The sequence below is a fragment of the Dermacentor variabilis genome, chromosome 9, assembly GCF_050947875.1.
Source record: "Dermacentor variabilis isolate Ectoservices chromosome 9, ASM5094787v1, whole genome shotgun sequence".
NCBI lineage: Eukaryota > Metazoa > Arthropoda > Arachnida > Ixodida > Ixodidae > Dermacentor > Dermacentor variabilis.
In genome coordinates this window covers 116,346,166-116,364,659 of record NC_134576.1, presented here as the reverse complement: position 1 = coordinate 116,364,659, position 18,494 = coordinate 116,346,166, and the positions used below count along the sequence as shown (strand labels likewise).

Genomic DNA, 18,494 nt, shown 5'->3' with positions numbered 1-18,494 from the left:
GTTTAAGGGTGACAGCCGTCACGGTGGCAAGCATAGTAAAGAGCATGTGATGGAACTATTCTGTGCTAACGAGGATGGTTCCGAGAGGCTGCCTGTGCTCGTTGTTGTAAAGTTTGCAAAGCCACGGTGCTTTAAATACTTGAAGACGCTGCCGTGCAGCTACAACTTCAACAAAAAGGCATGGATGACATCTTTGCTCTTCAGCAATTTTTTGCAGCAGCTGGATAACAAAATGGGTGCTAAGGCAAGGAAAATGTTGCTTTTCATGGACAACGCACTGTGCCACCCACCTGATACGTCCAGCCTGAGGAACATAAAGGTTGTTTTTTTTTCCGGCCAACTGCACAAGCCGGCTGCGGCCGCTGGATGCCGGTATCATTCAGTGCGTCAAGCAAGGGTACCGGTAGCGGTTAGTGCAGCATCGGCTGGTGGCTATGGAGCGCAGTGAGTCAGAAAAAGAGATCACTGTGCTCAACGCCATGCATTTTATTGACAGTTTGTGGAACACAGTGTCGCGAAGCACAATCGCTAACTCATTCAAGCACTGCGGCTTTAAGCGAGAGACTGCCTCCTCTGCTGGGAACGCAACAACCTCGATGCCGCTCGAGGCCGATGCAGGCTTCGCCGATGACGATTTCGAGGGTTTAAACCCCACCACGACCTCTGCCAAGTACATGGAGACTGACGACAATGTTGCGATCTGCGGTGAGGTGTCGCTGGATGACTCCATCGAGGAAGCTTTGCCTAGTGCTGACACCGCTGTGACATTGGACAAAGACGAGGGCGACGTCGCAGATGCTGTGCCTGTGCCTATTGCGTTCGCCGAGATGCTACGGCACATAGACGGCATCCGGAACTTCATCTGTTCACCCGACACCGCAGAGGACCTCCTTTTGGACGTTGCCCAACTTGAGCGAAAGCTCTTAATTCACGGATTAAACAAGGTCCAAAAGGAACTTACTGACTTTTCTTAAAGTTTGCGCCGGCTGGTGGGAATCGCAGTAGTGGGCAGTGGAGTGCCGTAAAGGTTCGTTTGAATAAAACATGATTTGTACCTGTACTGCAGCATTAATTCTTTTCGCATTTACTTTTTGGTAATTTGGATTTCCAAGCCCTGCAGAGTATATTAGTAGTTTACATTAAAGTTTCTCATAAATCCGTCGTGCGAAATGAGTAGTATTGTTATAGGCATAATTTATGTTCCGATTTTACGACGCTTTTTCGCAGTCCCGTGAAAGTCGTATAATCGGGGTTCCGCTGTATTTGTATTACAGTGCGTGGTGCGTAGTGCCATTGGTAGCGTACTGTGCGCTTTGAGTAGGCGATAATTCAAACGCGCCGGTGTTCCCTACTGCAGGCGGCACGATGTGGGCATCATGTTTCACTGCGGCAACATCCAGTGTTGTCCACCAGCTCGACTTTGTTTCAGTTTCCCGTCGCCTTCTTAAAACAGCGCACAATAGGAAAACAACAAAGCGCGTCTCGGGCCGTCGGAGCACCACCAGCTCGACACGCATCTATGTCTTGTGCCGTAACGATCCGTGCAACGCTTTGCATTACGTAGATGGCAACAGTAGTTGAATCTGTACATTTCTTTAGTTACTTCGGATTGCACATTTTCTCGATTAGTACGTTTTCTCTCGTGGTTTTTTCGAAAACGTATGAACGAGGTTCTATAGTGCTTTGTGGCAGTTAAGTCAATAAGTAGGTTACTGCCATGCCTTGTTTCAGGCCTTTTCAACATAAAAAAAATGTAAGTGTCCTATTGTGCGATCAAACGTTGGGTCTCCCAGCATACCAGTCTGACGCCCTGACCATTAGGCTATCTCCATTAACTATCCCTCTGAAACAATTGGTGTCTATGTGTGTCATGTCACTTAGCACAAATGATAGCATAGGGCCACAGATGCAAGAATGACATGTGTGAATAATAGTTGACCTCACCACTGTTTTTTTGCATGTAGTACTTTGCATAGCAGCAATGTACTCACAAAAAGAGTACACGCCAGCTTCTCCCATTCTTTCCTTATGGCTGCTAGCACATTGAGGCACTGTGTTATTCTGCACCACCTTCAGGATTAGCCCACATTCCCGCAGTCCCTTCCCCATGGCAGTTAATGCTACGTAGATGCTGCATGACATTGCATCACCTTTAGGATCCACCCAGATTCTAACATTTCTTTGTACAATTGCCTTCACGCCACCATTGTCATACTATGGTCGTGACCTTGGTGCTCTCGTCACATGCACACTCATCTCTCGCATACTTGCTTGCCTTACACAAACAGTGCTGGCTCGTCTGCTACCTGAAAAATGATTTGCATAACACCAAAACATGGTGTTGAAAACCATGCCCTTGTGACGGTTGCCTCTGCACTGTAGAAAAAGATCTTAAAGGCTATGCTTTTGTGGGATGCATGCGCCAGAAGTGATTGCGGAACTGGACACACATCATGACCACCATGTTTTAGACACCACCTATTTCGACAATGCGCGGGATCTGCTTAATTTTTTTGTCTTCTTTCTTCATAGCTGCGGAAGATAAAGTGGACAGAGGACATGCAGCCACCGCGGAGCTTGCACTGGAAGTCTTGGAATGGGCCCGTAGTGGCGCCTGCAGGGCGGGTCCACCGGCCAACAATCAGCCGCGTGGAGAAGCTGACTTCGGCGTTTGCCGCGGAAGACTTGGAGGAAGAGGAGGATGTGGACGGCACCGCAATTGGCGAAGTGGCGGTGTGCCACCGGTGCGGCTACGTGACGCGCAACCAGCGAGTGTTCCTGCGCCACCGGATGATGCACCGCGACGTGCGGGCCTTTGGCTGCAGATACTGCCCTGCCCGGTTTTGCCTACCGGAGAGCCTCTTCCTGCATCTGCAGGTGAAGTATCATGGAAACTTGCACTAGCTGGTTTTGCATGACAAGAGAATGAGAATCAAAGCCTGATACAGTGGAACCCTCGTTGATATGTTCCTCGCTGTTGCGCTTTCCTGGCTGCTGCATCATGTTTTCGTGGTCCCAAGCTAAATCCTGTTGACTCCCATCTATTATGTCCCTATTTGATACAGCACCATTCTGTAATGTTCCCGCATCTTGCAGTGCATCTGAAAGTGGCCACCACGTATATATAACTGCGCTAGGAAAAACTGGCCTCTTGCATGTTGCAACAAGTGACCGATTCGTTGCAAAAAGCTACCAATTCGTTGCAGCAAGAGACTGAAGTTTGCGATAAACCAGCGAAATTGTACAAGCCAGGCACTGCACAAACTTTGGGAGATAGCGTGCACAGAGCAGTTGTTGAAGCATCTGAAATAATGCGCATCATCTAAAACCTACTGAAATACCTCGCACACTGGGCCAATTCTGCCAAAGTACATTTACTTTGGGGCCTGCAATGGTCTCACTTCTGTTTCGCAATTGCCGCTTCTCTTAAAGGGCCCCTGAAACGGTTCGGACAAATTTTGTAGACGTGTAGGGTACAGCTAAAGTTAATCATTTGCACCACAATTTGTGTGAATTTTCTCATATTAAGAGAGCTACGGAGGATTACAAGTTACCCTCCTCCATAGTCATGCATTTTCTCCTCAACTTGTTCGCCGAGTAATCAAGGCTGAGTTCCGCCTTCACTGACTCTGCGTCATGATAACACGTCGTGTCGTCGACTTCCAGTTCTCTAGGAGCGAGTGTGCGAAGCCTCTCCAAACTCTCCCCCAGCTGCTTGGCAGTCGACTTCAAGCGAGAGCTATCAAAGCAGCATGCATTGCGAGCATTGTGTCGCAGCACCGAACGTGTCTGGTATTCCGGTAACCACAGGCGAGCTGGGCATTTCGACGGATGGCTGGAGGCATAAACCCAAGCTGATGAAGGAACTTTAGCGTAGACGTACATGAGCGGCCTGATCGGTCTGCACGGTCCAGCCACCTGTTGGTGTAGAGCTTAACCAGCCAAACAAAGCACTAATATTGCTCTAACCAAGTGTAAAACATTTTAAACATTTATAAAAACAACGTGTTGATGATTACACTCCTGCAAAAAATTTACATCAGCAGCAAAGAAAAATACATTTCGTTACTGCTAGTGTTGTGGTTCAGCTCTGTGCCACCAGGTGGCTACACCGTGCAGACCATTCACATTTGCACTTCTGCTCATCCCGTGAAATGGCACGGTCAAACAGCCAGGCCCCGTCTCCCTGTGCTTGCGTTTACCTGAATACTGGACTTGCGAAAAGCTATTGCGGCAGTAATCCTCCGGTGTGAAGTGACGGCCACAAACATGCAAATCCTGGTGCCGATCGGATAGTGGCAGTCCGATGCGCTGCAGCCAGTCAGCTCATCTGCTGCCTTGCTGGGGGACACGATGTCGCAGCTTGACATATTGCCAGTCGCTACGTTTGGAGCCCACAATGCAACAGAGTCGAATTAAAGTGCTCGCGAAAAGACTGAGATGGACTCTGACTGCGGAGCTCTCGTCAAAACGGAGGACGTTGTGACACAAACGTTGTGTGCCGGAAGTGCATAATAGCGTAGTGAAAAATTTCTCTTGTGCATTCTCTTTCTGTTACTTTCTTTGTATAAAAACAAATGAACTAATATTCGAACTATTACGAACAACATTTGTTCCCCATAAAGTTGAAAAAATTTGATGACACACCCTGGGCAGCCAATCGGATAGCTCACCTTACTAACGTCATTGGGGTAAATGACGTCATATGGGTAGGAGCGGCTTAAAATTCTGCCAAGCGAAGTGCTGCGATCAGCAGCGACGTACATTTTTAAAGCCTTATAATAAGTTACACGCTTTACACTGAGCATTTAGGTGCGTCAATTAATGATCAGAAGGACCTACTTTAACGACTCGGTATGTTTGTACAAGATCATTTCAGGGTCCCTTTAAGTCAGCTTCAGAACAGTAAAACCGCATTATGTGTTGAAGCGTATACAAAATGTTGCAGTGGGGGCCACCGTCACGGAACGCTGTACGTGTTCCTTAATTATACACGCACGCATGTGCCATTCCTGGTCATAGTACAAGCACCGAGACATCTAATAACTGCACTGGTACCCACTCAGACTGTTTCTGATGTTGTGCTGTGGTGATCTGCACCCTTCCTCACGGTTACGTTTTTTTTTCTATGGTTCCTTTAAAAACGTACCAACCGTGTTCTACTGTATGACAAACATGGATATAACAAATTATAGAATAAGATGAAGTAAATATAAATGTTTGCTCATTAATATTAGCATTTAACTTACTTATCCTTTTCTCACCCGCTAACAACTTACTTTAGCACACATTACTGATTAGTTAGCCAAGACTACGCTGTGCACTTTTAACTCAGTGTAGATACTAGGTTTCTTTTTCTTCGGTGTTTGTTTTCGCAGATAGCTTATGTGAGTGCGTGCAAGCATGTTCTAGAAGTAATATATCCTAATTCTGTGTTTGCATTGTGAAACACAGACATACATTCACATAGCTTTGACTCGTGTGGGTTCAGTTGCTCTGTCTGTTGTAGTTGTGTCTTGTTGTCATCTTCCTTCTGTCCAGTGTGTGTAGGGTATCTGGTGTCCATTCTCGTGGCACTGCGATCTTGCACGGGCCTTTTTTCAGAACTAAGCATCACTCTCAGTTGAAGTTAAAATCGTGGGCAAGACTTGTTCACCTTAGGTGTTCAATCATCCAAATGTACTCTAGCAGCAAAAAATTAACCCCTTCTGGTCTGAAGCTTTTCTAACGAAGTGAGAAATTCATGTTACACGCTCCTGACTGACAAAACTCAGAAACAAATAAAGCGAAAATTTCTGCTAGAGATTCTGGAAATAAATTTAAGTTTTTTTTTCTCATGAACTGCCAGAAACTCGGTGTTGTAAGCAGCATGCATTTCTTCAGACTTCTCAATTCATATCTTTACGGTGTAAAATGATGCCACAGATTACTTGGAAGACAAGTTTTTTGTGCTGCCCAGCAAGTTGCGTGCATTAGGCAGCAGACTTCAAAGATAGAGTGCAGAGGCCTAACCTCAGTGTGATGCAAGACACATGGGCGTTCATAAAATTTCAGGGAAAGCCATGCTTAGCTGTGGTACAACAACGCCTACAAAATATATAATTAGCATAGCTGACACTCACATCTCTGAAAATGGTTTTGTTGTTTGTTTTCCTCGATGTCACATATTTTCTGCGACACACCGATTCCCACAGTAATCATTGGACCACAAAGAGTTAAATGCACCAAGTGAACTGAACAGGCGTATATAGTAGTATTGCATTTCGCAGAGCAGAAGGAAGGTGCTCCCACTTCACCAGTGCAATTAACTGTGAGCCCCCGAGTTAGGGACCATGATGACTGGCATTGCTTTACCCACATGTTTAAGCTGAACTGGAATGTAATATCGGTCAAAATTTAATTGCCTTTCAGGTGCACACGGAGAGCCACCCATACACATGCTCGAGCTGCGGCGTACGCACGCGCCTGCTGCTCCAGCTGTGGCGTCATGAGCTGCGCAGCCTTGCTCAGCGTCTCTGCCTGTGCCACCGCTGCGGCCTCATCTGCCACATCCGCGAAAACCTCCGCCAGCACCTGCTCAAGGTGCACAAAGTCAGTGTGTCGACCGCGTTCGACACCAAGCCCTTCCAGGTGTGCCCTGGTCCCCTCAACACCATCAGTGTCGGAACGGCCACCAATGGCAAGGCCTCTTCCCCCTCCGTTTCTGCGCAGCAGCCGACAGCGTTGGCCGGCGGAAAGCCAGCTAAATGCTCAGCAAAGACACCAGGCAAGCCAAAGATGGTTAAGGCAGCGCGAGCACCGGCACAACAGAAGCCAGGGAAGCCGGGTCGGAAGAAGCAAGTCGAGATGGCCGCTGCTGCCAAGCCACTAAAATCTGCTGTCAAAACCAAATCCGGAGTTGGGCGAGGGAGAATCGCCAAGCCGAAGGTACCACGGCTTCCGGCGGCGGTAGTCACAAAGTTGAAATCGGTGGAAGGGAAGTCATCCATGGGTGCGCCAAGTGCGAAAAAGGTTAAAAAGGAGGAGAAAGAAAGCAAGTTGGGCATTCCAAAAGCTGGCGGTGCACCCAATGGCACATCAAGCCACTTGCCAAAGGTGCAGCAAGGGTGTAAGTTGGAATCTGAACTCTCGGCACTCGGCGACACCGTGCACACGGCAAGGAAGTCTGCTCCCAAGATGGTCGCTGGCGTGGCGACAATGGTAGCATTTCAGACACCATCGGGAGAGGTGAGGCTCGAGGCGGCGGCATTGGATGCAGCCCCCACGGAGCAGGGGAGACGGAAAACTCAGCGCATTCGCATTCCCAAGCGCAAGATTTCTGTCTGAGTCACTGGCTTCTAAATCTGGTGGGGCAGCTGCTCGGTCGGTCTTTTGTAGGCCAGTTTAAAGAATGTTTGTACCTTTTGTAATGCCTGCTTTGCGATTGTCCCAAGCCTGGTCAAAATCACACGCTCACCACATACCGAGTCCGCGAGAAAGAATATATTTATGAGCACAGGGCACAAATGCAATTTCAGTTACCTATATAGTTGCTCAAAATTGTGGCTCTCAGTGGTGTGCCAGTGAGGCACTCCTAAGGTGAACGTGGGGCCATGCAGAGAAAAGATCAACTTTCCCTAACACAGAAAGCTGTGTGAATTCTCATAATTCCACTTCTTTTACATATTTGCACATAGAATTAAGTGAAATTGATGCAAGAACCATATAATTTTCATGCAAATAATATGGAATACATATGGAATTATGACATCGTATGCAGAATTTTTTCAGTACATGTTTGTCTCGGCTTTAGCTGATGACAGCTTCTTAAATAAAGCAAGCTTCAAAAAGAGTCATGCTTGGCTGATAAGCTTCGGAAGTTTTCGTGAATGTGTTCTGGGATTCTTCAATGTTGCAAGCAAGAGAGAGAGCTGGGAGAGTCATTTCCTAATGAGTTACGAACATATTTATGTCAGGCTTTTTAGTCGGCATGTCATCACTGGTAATTAGTATGCATGTGCACACCTCCAAGAACTTTCATCATACTGACACACCCATCAGATGAACATGATTCCTGTCAGTTAACTTCTAGAGTCCCCCCCCCCCCCTATCTATCTTTATTGTCGTGTGGAGGTGCCTTGAGATCCATTCTTGAGCACTTTTCAACGAAGTTTCTGTTGCGTTTTTGTTTTCAAAATAATGAGTCATCAACGTTTTTCTCTTGTAATTTCATTCTGTGCGCGTGGATTTCTACGTATGTTGCGCCGAGTGATACAGATTTATGTCTAGCACCGTGCCTGCATAAAAGAATATAAAATGTAGGCTATAGCCTATAGAATATGAATGTGAACCAAACAAACACATACAAAGACTGTATGGAATTAGTATATTATTACTGATTATTATGTGATGTCGAGCAGCAATTACATATAGTTGCCACATTTTGACTTGCAACTAAGAAGTTCTCCAAGTTGAACCAGAGTTCCTGGTATATCATTCATTTGTTCTTCAGTCTTTCCCACCTTTGCCATTCTGCAATAACCACAAACATGTGACACAACGTTTATTGATTCAGGAATGCAAGCAATTAAAGAAAGTGCGAGCTTACCTGTCTCTTATTTCATCCAGATTCATATATATATATATATATACAGGGTGTCCCACATAACTTGAGCCAAGAATTTAAAAATGAAAGGCGAATCAGAAGCGAATTGAAAAGAATGCATACTATTTGCAATAGCCTATAGTAACTCAGATAAGTTTTTGTTTTCCTCATAACTTGCTAATAAATTAAGTTTAATTACCCAACTCTTTAGTTATTGGCTGAGGACCCCAGGTATGATTCGCAGATTTGTAGAGCACCTTCAAAAACCATCGATTCAGTTGCTTCTTTTATGATATGTCTCGCATAGTCCTTTTTTCCAGATTGCAAAGAAAGCCCACGAAATACGAAAAAAGCCACGTGACGGAGCGTTTGCGCAGTGGTATTGTGCTGCTCTCAAGTGTGTGTTCGGTGAACAAGGTCAGCTGCATTGTGACTGGTGACGAGGAAGCGGCAGGGCGTTCTTTATCGCATTGGCGACGCTCTGCCAGAAGCATGCATTTTTGCTGTCGCTGTCATCCGACGGGAGCCAACATTGTTCACCGAACGCTTGCTTGAGAGCAGCACAATACTCCTGCACAAGCGCTCCATCACATGGCTTTTTTCATATTTCGCTGGCTTTCTTTGCAAACCCGAAAAAGGAAATACGTGAGGCGTATCGTAAAGGAAACAACTCGATCGGTGGTTTCTGAAGGTGCTCTACAAATCTACATGTCATACTTGGAGTCCTCAGCCAATACTTAAAAAGTTGCATAATTAAACTTAATTAATTAGTGACTTATGGGGAAACAAAGAAGTGCCTGAGTTACTATATGCTATTGCGAATAGTACGCATTCGCTTGAATTCGCTTCCGACGCATCTTTCATTTTTAAATTATTGGCTCAAGTTATGTGGGACACCCTGTATATTCATACCATAATTGCTTGTTCTCAAGCTATGTTTGCATATGTGTTTGGCCTTGTAAGCTGCAGTTTTTCTAGTGTGACAAATATAGCTGTATTCTCATTCTTTGATTTCATCAATAAAACCGTGGCCCGTGCCAAAAAGGATGATTGTAAGTCCTCATGCCCCAATGTGTATGGCTTGCACCTTGCACAATGGATTGCACAGAATTAACTTTTGGTTATTGTTGTTTCATTTCTGCTTGACACGGCTCTTGTCAACACTGCTGACTCATTGTGGTAAATAAAAGCTTGTTTCATTGCTGGATTTGTTCTGTTTAGTTTTGGTCCATGGTGTGCTAATTGCTGAATACTGCATCGCTTGCAATATGGACAGCTTCACGTGATCAAACCTTTAGTCTATAGACCTTTCCAATGAGAGCTTTCTGGGCATCACTATCAAACGCCTTCTGGACTGTTGTAATTCTACGTCGGCTCTTCCACAAAAGCACTGCAGAGTCTTCAGTGTGTGCCTTTGTATTTACACTCAACATTCCAGAGAGGAGGTACTCTTCCTCCCCGTTTGAAAGGTCTGTACCTTCAAGCTTAGTTTCGAATAGCAGCACCTGGGAACATATACTCAGATGTTCATAAAGAATGTCAAGAAAAAACATGCATTCTAAGCAAGCATATTAAGTTAAACGGAGCACAATGCATCATCTGCAGTCCCTATGCAAAGGCACATTTAGAACCAAGATTCCCTAGCAAATAGTTGCAATCTCGCACAAAAGTATCCAATGATTAAGTACCCTGATCTTTCTCTAGGGACATTTTGGCTCTGGAAAATATGAGAAAGAAGCTCGTCTCACACGCTTGTTCCCGCGAAGACTGCAGTGGGCAGCTTGGGTGTCAAGATTAAAAAAGAAATGTCGCTGGCTTTAGTATTATTCAGGGAGCTTAAGTATATTGTGGGTCTTCTCCAGGATATAGGGTTTCTGCAACAAAAATATGTCTGGTTTACAGAGACCAACCATCCACATGCTTTCATACAATGCTGGAATTAAGTTAGATGAAGATTGCATAACACTACATTAACACCTTGAAAGGATCTTGAACATAACAATGCGAGGATAGATATTGTTTGTCCTGAGGAAATTTGACTTGTATCAGGGCCAGGGCTTTCTCGTGCGATCTAGTTTGTAAACACGCAGCTGACATCGTCAACAGATCCTTTCGTATTACTACGTAAGAGGAAACTGCAGGTCATACCATAGCGTGGTTCCCGGCCTACATGAACGATGCAACTAACCAAACGGGTTGAACCATAACGAGCGGGCCAACTGCCTGGCACGGGAATTCACGAACCGCGGCCGAGCTAACGGTCTGGCTCTCCCGCAGGATTGCCCCTTCAAAGATAATCTTACGACCTTTCACGAAATTACGTCACATTACAGACACAGCGGGAGGATATTCCCTCCCCTCAGCCCGAAACTGAACAGGGCTCAGGCTGTTACTTTCAGGCTTTTACAGACGAGATCCTACCTCACCCCGAGAGCGCTTGATTGGATAGACCCGAACTACCCGCAATCGTGCTCCAAATGCTGTCACGCGTGCTGCTCCTTCGACCACATGCTCTGGCTGTGCCTGTACAACGCGGGCTTCTATTTTCATAACAAGTCCAAGTGGGATGCCTTGCTGAAGAGCTTGGATTTCACAAACCAACTACATGCTGTCCAGAGGGCCCGCGACGTCGTGGAGAGTCACCACCTCCATGTCCAGTCGTGGGCAGAGTCACCAACCTGATCGGGGAGCCTTTGGTTCCCCCCAATCGAGTTCCTCAAAACACTCTAATAAAGTTCTTGTCACTGTAACTGTCATATCTGAAAGCTGTTTAGTAAGGCAAGGCGCACACTGGTAGAAACAACACGTACAAAACATGGAAATTTAAAGCATGGAAAATCCACACTGTCCTGCATTCATTTGGAGAAATTTGAAGGGGGCAATTTGTATTATTTTACGCTGGTGCGAAGTTAGGTCTTTCAAACATTAGTAATTAAGGCTGACGACCGTTGACCTAGCCAGAGGTGTAACACCATGCACGTGCCCCCCCCCCCCCCCCCCCCTGAATTTTTTGTGTGTTGGCAAGCGGTCTACCTAGCACCCCTCCTTAATTCCTTCCCCATCACCAGTCATGTGTGTGTCCCGCCTCCCTCCGTTGCCCCGAAAAAAAAATTCTGGCTATGCCACTTAAACGACCATCATAATTGGACGAAAGTAGCAAGAAATGAAATTCCTGGCCGGACCAACCTTGGGTTGATATCTTTGTAAGCCCGACAACATTGCACATTACGACAGAGATGTGCGCTGCAGATTTCATTGACGAACAGGCACTACGGCAACCATGGTGGACCTTGCAGAGAAAGCAGCACTTTTGTTCAGCATTAAAACTGTCCAATAAACGATGTGGTTGAGCTTGTAGAAACACACCACAGTAGGAACGATGAGAGACGCCCAGCAACTTTAGGGGACGAACCTGTCCTGTAACTTCCTTCAATCTAAGCTATTGCTTGCTTGCTTTTTGTAACGCACCAATCTTCTCGGAGCACTTGCCTTAACGATGAGGGCCATTCCACCTTCTAAGGCATGCGTCCGGGGTCTAACGGTTAAACATCTTCAAAAACAGATTCTGTGCTGACACAGCCGGGTTAGGAATGGTCTGTTGGAAAATTATATATTTATGTTTATATAAATTGCCACGTGTACTTGTTACCTTTCCAGGGCACTGTCCTCCGCCGGTGAAAATTGGGCTAATATACAGGGTGTCTCGTGTAAATTGAGCCGAACATTAGAAATATGCAAATGCTGCGTAGCTGAAAAGAACCAAGGTAATGTTGTTTGCCGTCTCTTGAAGATACTCAGATAATATTTTTCATTGTACTTAATTATGTCATTGATCTTAATTAATTAATAAACTTCTCAAATATTATAATTAGATGAAAAGTGTCAATGAGAATGTTGTAAAGCAACATGAAAAACTCCCGACACAGCCTTCTGTTGCTTGATACGTGCTACATAAAAGTGTTTTTCCGAGCGTGAAAGAAGCCAGCGAATACATGAAAAGCGTCTACTTTGATCTACAAGTGTGTACTACTGCTAGAAAAGACATAATTAAAGATGCTCTAAACCACTTTTGCTCGAAGAGGATAAATGCATTTCAAGTTAAAATAGGTCATTTCAGAAATATTTTGCCGCAGAAAGTACTTCAATGCATACAGCAGAAGTGACGTTTATTGGTAATAAAACACAGCGTCTGCTGTTCTCCCATTCCTTCTTCAATGCCTTGCACTGAGAAGGCTACTGTGGAGTGGGGCGTGTCCACAGTGCTCCGCCTTCTAAATGTCACCGTGGCATGCAGTTCAAATTTCATTTTAGATGTTAACATAGAGACGCCACTACTACTGATTTTTCAAGAAAGGAAACGCAAGCAAGGCAGATGACGATTATCGTTGTGTGGCAGATATACACTCCAAAGGGTGTACCATTGTCTGAGAGTGTACACTCTTAGGCAAAGTTACACCCTTCGGCGTGCCCCTCTGCCACACAACGATAATCGTCATCTGCCTTGATACGTTTCCTTTCTTGAAAACGCCACGCCCGCTACTTTCCTGTCGGGAATGCTATCATGCAGATAACGCGCATGCCGTTCGTTACTGGAAAGTACCGGGCTCGCAGCGTTAAAGAAAGGAAACGCAACAAGGCAGATGACGATTATCGTTGCGTGGCAGAAGGGGCACTCCAAAGGGTGTAAACTTTTCTTAGAGTGTAGTACTACACCCTTACACCCTTAGGCAGAGATACACCCTTTGGGGTGTATCTCTGCCACACAATAATCATCTGCCTTGCTTGCGTTTCCTTTCTTGAAAACGCCGCGCCCGCGACTTTCCTGTCGGGAATGCTATGTCATGCTGATAACGCGCATGTCGTTCGTTACTGGAAAGTACCGCGCTCGCCGCGTTAAAAAAAGGAAATACGGACAAGATAGATGACGATTATTGTTGTGTGGCAAAAGGGTGTAATTTTGCTTAAGAGTGTATGCCCTCCCCCCCCCCCCCCACTTTACCTCGTCAAGAAATACAAAGTGGGCTCCCACCATCAGTGTTGCCACCCCTGACAGCGGAGTTTCCCGGTGACGGCCGCGCCACCTGTAGCGTCGAAAGCACAACTCTGGCACTGATCCAACTTCATTTGACGGCGTAGGATCCAGCTGGCGCACTTGTTATGGCCGCGTCTAGCCACCATAACCGCGTGTGATTCGAAACTTCTGAACCACGTGCGCCACCGTCCTGTAGGTAAACGTTCTCTTACCGCTGTTTTGCAATGGCAGATGTGCAAGACATCGAAAACTGCCGAGGTAAGAAAGCGTGGGGACGACGGTACTGCTGCGTCAGACTGTAACGGCCGCGCAGGACTGCCTGCTCTCCGACACTACAGATTTCCTGGTCGGCCGTGGTTTTGTGCTCGCGCTACCTCCCTGGAGGATCGCACTGGAAAGTAGTCTAGTCAGTAGACTGAAGTTTTTGTTCGGGAAAGAGCCTTGCCGGGAAGCCAACTTACATATTTTTTTAAATTCTCCCTATCTTTCAGAGCTATTTGCTGCACGAAGCGTGGTGGCTGCAGGCGTTCTGGCTTGCGTGAGTCGCTGAGCACTTCGCGCTGTGCGGCTCTGCTTGGGTTCAGGTTGCCGGATACTGTCACCCGAGTGTTGGCTGCCGGAGCGGCTCAAGGTCGTGCCGGTGCCTCGGCAGTTGTAAACTAAGTACTGCGGTTGCTTGGCAGAACATAGCAGTCTAATACAATTTTTGTGCAAGTTGTTTAAAAGAGCCTTTTAGTAATTCGAAAAGATATGACGCCTATCATTCGTGGCCAATGAGGCTTTGCAAGCGTGTCAAAACAGCACCACGGAAGAACACGTTTTGTCTACGGTAACTCGAATGGTTGGCCAAGAACACCTGCGCCTAACGCTTAATAAAGCTAAGCCATGCCTGCACGCTCAATTGAGCTGCTTTTAGTTGAGTGTACTGACGTTCAGAGACACGCTGTAGTTGTGTTTGCCTTGCTGGGAGTGACACTTCGCCAGCACAGTCACACCGGCGACTTCCACGCTGTGAACGTGCCCGGCAGCGTAGGACTTTTCCCCTTTACGACGAATGGCCGGGCGTATCCTACCGTCTAATTTTTAGATTGGTTTGAAACCACACAGCAAAACTTGCGCTATTTATTCGTTTCAAAACAAGCATGAAGATACGATCACGTTCGCATATCCGCGTGGGCAGCCTGAGTAGCGCGGTCCGTCAGTGTCAGTTTTGACGGAAGTTGCCGCAAGAGGCGCTGACGATCGCCGCTCGGCTACAGAAAAAAAAAATCATTTTTTGGCGTCGACTTGGGCGAGTTGGCTGTATGGATATATTTGGGCTGTTGAAAATCTGCGACTTGGTTTTGTTTGGGCTTTACGTGACGCCGCAATCCACGCTTCAGAGGTGGCTCTCACAGAGCAGAAACAAATCTCGAAGGCTATGTTTTAGATGGCTGAGCCGGCAGTGTGATCGTTCGTGTGTGCGTGCGCGAAATGCCCACACTCCTCTCAGTGCGCCGTTGTCTGAGCCGATGGATTTCATCTTTGATGCACGTAAATTTAGACCGCGCTTCACCGTGCGAACATCTGCGCCAGCAACTTCGTCTCATCTTCGTCTTATCGACTTCAGTCATCACACACCCGATTACCAGGCATCGGAATGAGCCTGGAAGTATAGAGGGTGTTCCACAGTACACTGTTCGTGGCTATGCTCAGAAAGGGAGAGCAATAAAACAGGGTTGGGCGATCGTGGCGCCGGCATAAAAGAAGGATAATACGGGTAGATTACACACTCTAAGAACAGTTTACACCCTTTGGCTTGCCCCTTCTGCCACACAAATATTCATAAAGTGCCTGCTGGGATTTATCGCTCACGGCCAACGCCGACGACGACACCGGCTTTTCTGCGACACGAGCTCCTTAACGCTATCGCGTTAAAATAATCGTCATCTGCCTTGATGCGTTTCCTTTCTTTATCGCTGCGAGCCCAGAGCTTTCCAGTAACGAATGGCACGCGCGTTATCAGCATAGAACAGTTTACACCCTTTGGAGTGCCCCTTCTGATAACGCGCGTGCCGTTCGTCACTGGAAAGTTCCGGGCTTGCAGCGATAAGGAAAGGAAACGCATCAAGGCAGATGACGATTATCCTTGTGTGGCAGAAGGGGCAAGCCAAAGGGTGTAAACTGTTCTTAGAGTGCACGCTCCAGTGTGTTCATGGCCATCGTTTTTGGGTCGAGTGTTGCACCGCGTACAACTTTCGACTTGCTCCACGTGTCCTACGGTAAGCTTTACTGCCATTTTCCTTTACCTGTGAGATAAATTTTAACGCGACAGCGTTAACTGCACCGTGCCGCAAAAAAATCCGGTGTTGGCACCTGGGGTCGACGCCGCTGTCCGTACGGGAAAAATGATCCCGAACCACGCAGGCCCTGCGCGTGGCGCATAGGCCTAACCGAACTAACTGAATTTCTCCAAATGCCCCAGAAAATTCTTTAAGTACGACTTGCACACAACCTACAGGCATGATATAGCGCCGCATTGTAATTGGAACGTACGAGAAAACATATTTCTGTTGCCCGGAAACTCGGCACAAACCCCTTTTCCAGCTGCCGTTTGAAGTCTGCCTGACGACGAATCCGGCAAATCGCACCGACGCCCACCGGGCCGCCCTGGGTCGAGGATGGCTGGATGAAACGGGGCATTGGGGCGCCCCGCGGTGTGCAGCGGTGCGTTTTGCCGAATTCGCCATTCGTGGGAACAGAGCGCTCGGTTCCTTGCAACACCATACCGATGGCGCTCGCATCCGCGGCAGCGGCGGCGCGCGCCACTCCGGGGGAAAGAAACAAAATGAACCAGAAAGCCCGCCTTCGTGCGTAGGGTTAGGCGCCGGCGTTTGCAGGCAAGCATTACGCTTACATAAGCTGCAGTTGCCAAGAAGCGTGAGAAGCAGTCGGGGATCTTGGAATGCTGTCGCGTTCCCCCTCTTAAAGGCGAAGCGTTCTCCCAGTTTCTACAGCGCAAACTGTACATGACGAACCCTTCGTAGTTTGTTTGGGCGTCCGGCAGCAGATGCGGACTTAGCGATTTCCTACAAACCCAATTACGGGTGCAGTGCGACTGCGCAAATGTCAGAATGCGGAACAGATTAAAACTAGGACAGGTTATCGCGGCATATAAGCAGGAGAGGTATCGGCGCTAAAAACAATTGCGTTATCGATGGGGCGGACGCGTATAGTTTGCATACGCGAAGAACAACATGTGTACGAGGAGCGCCGGAGGGAACAGCAACGAGAATGTAAACGGCGCCGGCGCAAAACGACCACCGACGATGAACGTTCCCGCGAGGCTGAACGAAAGTGGCAATGGCCGGCCCGGACATCTCCCAACGAGCAACGACGCCAGACTCGCAACGCAAAGAATGACAACCATTCTACTCCGTGAAGATGGATTGGCATCGAAAGCACTTTTCGTTTGAGCGCGTTGACTGTCGTCAGCTTTCGCTGCCATTCCATGTTCAGAAAGTGTAAAGGTTGTAATTTTTTTTTCGCGTGTTTACATTCAAGATTCATCTCGATAGGTTCGCCTTCTGCAGTGATTCGCCGGAACCAAAGAATTGTGTGTGCAAGCGCATGATGTCGCTGTTGTTGATGTCAAGGGTCGACCGGCGCGTACTTTTTGCCACGACGGGTTGCACAAAAAGGGATTGCCGTAGTAGAATGTGAAAATGTATATGCAAATAAAACTGCAAATGAAAATGGCTATATTGGGCTACAATTGTTTCTTGCTCTTTTTTGTGTTTGGCTACATTTGGGCTGCAAGTCCTCTAGCTTTGGGCTATGCCGCCTTGTCCAACCTGGGAACACTGCCCGCCATATAACCTTCGTCGGATGCATGGAGGGAGGAAAGAGATAGGAGGGAGCATTACGTCACGCAGCCAGCCTTGGCAAGCGAACGCTCTTTCAAGCCACCATGAGGAAGGAAAGAGATAGGAGGGAGCATTACGTCACGCAGCCAGCCTTGGCAAGCGAACGCTCTTTCAAGCCACCATGAGGAAGGAAAGAGATAGGAGGGAGCATTACGTCACGCAGCCAGCCTTGGCAAGCGAACGCTCTTTCAAGCCACCATGGAGGAAGGAAAGAGATAGGAGGGAGCATTACGTCACGCAGCCAGCCTTGGCAAGCGAACGCTCTTTCAAGCCACCATGAGGAAGGAAAGAGATAGGAGGGAGCATTACGTCACGCAGCCAGCCTTGGCAAGCGAACGCTCTTTCAAGCCACCATGAGGAAGGAAAGAGATAGGAGGGAGCATTACGTCACGCAGCCAGCCTTGGCAAGCGAACGCTCTTTCAAGCCACCATGGAGGAAGGAAAGAGATAGGAGGGAGCATTACGTCACGCAGCCAGCCTTGGCAAGCGAACGCTCTTTCAAGCCACCATGGAGGAAGGAAAGAGATAGGAGGGAGCATTACGTCACGCAGCCAGCCTTGGCAAGCGAACGCTCTTTCAAGCCACCATGGAGGAAGGAAAAAGATAGGAGGGAGCATTACGTCACGCAGCCAGCCTTGGCAAGCGAACGCTCTTTCAAGCCACAGTGGCGGCCAAACACGTCACCTGTCGCGTCGAGATCACGGAGGAAATTCGAGATTTGCCGAAACGTTTGGTTACCGGTAGTTTTTATTCGGTGCGCGCTCGGCCGGCAGATGCTAGCTGCTCAGATGGAGGCCTCCGCAGCTGCTCAGCTGCTCTGCTTGTGGTCGCATTTTTCTCTGGATGCAATTGTTTCGCTTCGGTCGTTTCCTGCAAGGCATGTGTTCTGCTCTTTGGGCGAGCTGTGAGAGGTTCACGATCCAACGTCAGCGCACTTAGGCTACAGGTTATATACTTCGGCCGAAGTAAACTG

The 18,494-nt window shown here is 47.5% G+C and overlaps 1 protein-coding gene across 2 annotated transcripts in view; it reads left to right on the top strand.

The window, feature by feature from the left end:
* Positions 1 to 8,819, top strand: part of LOC142557337 (uncharacterized) — a 30,148-nt gene extending 21,329 nt beyond the window's left edge. Inside the window, exons 8-9 of one of the 2 annotated variants that reach the window (XM_075669095.1) lie at positions 2,533 to 2,877; positions 6,412 to 8,819. In XM_075669095.1, the coding sequence (XP_075525210.1) occupies positions 2,533 to 2,877; positions 6,412 to 7,326 (1,260 nt within the window). In that variant the 3' untranslated portion in view covers positions 7,327 to 8,819. The remainder of the gene's footprint in view (positions 1 to 2,532; positions 2,878 to 6,411) is intronic. The other variant, XM_075669094.1, reaches the window with a different exon arrangement.
* The last annotated feature ends 9,675 nt before the right edge of the window (positions 8,820 to 18,494 follow it).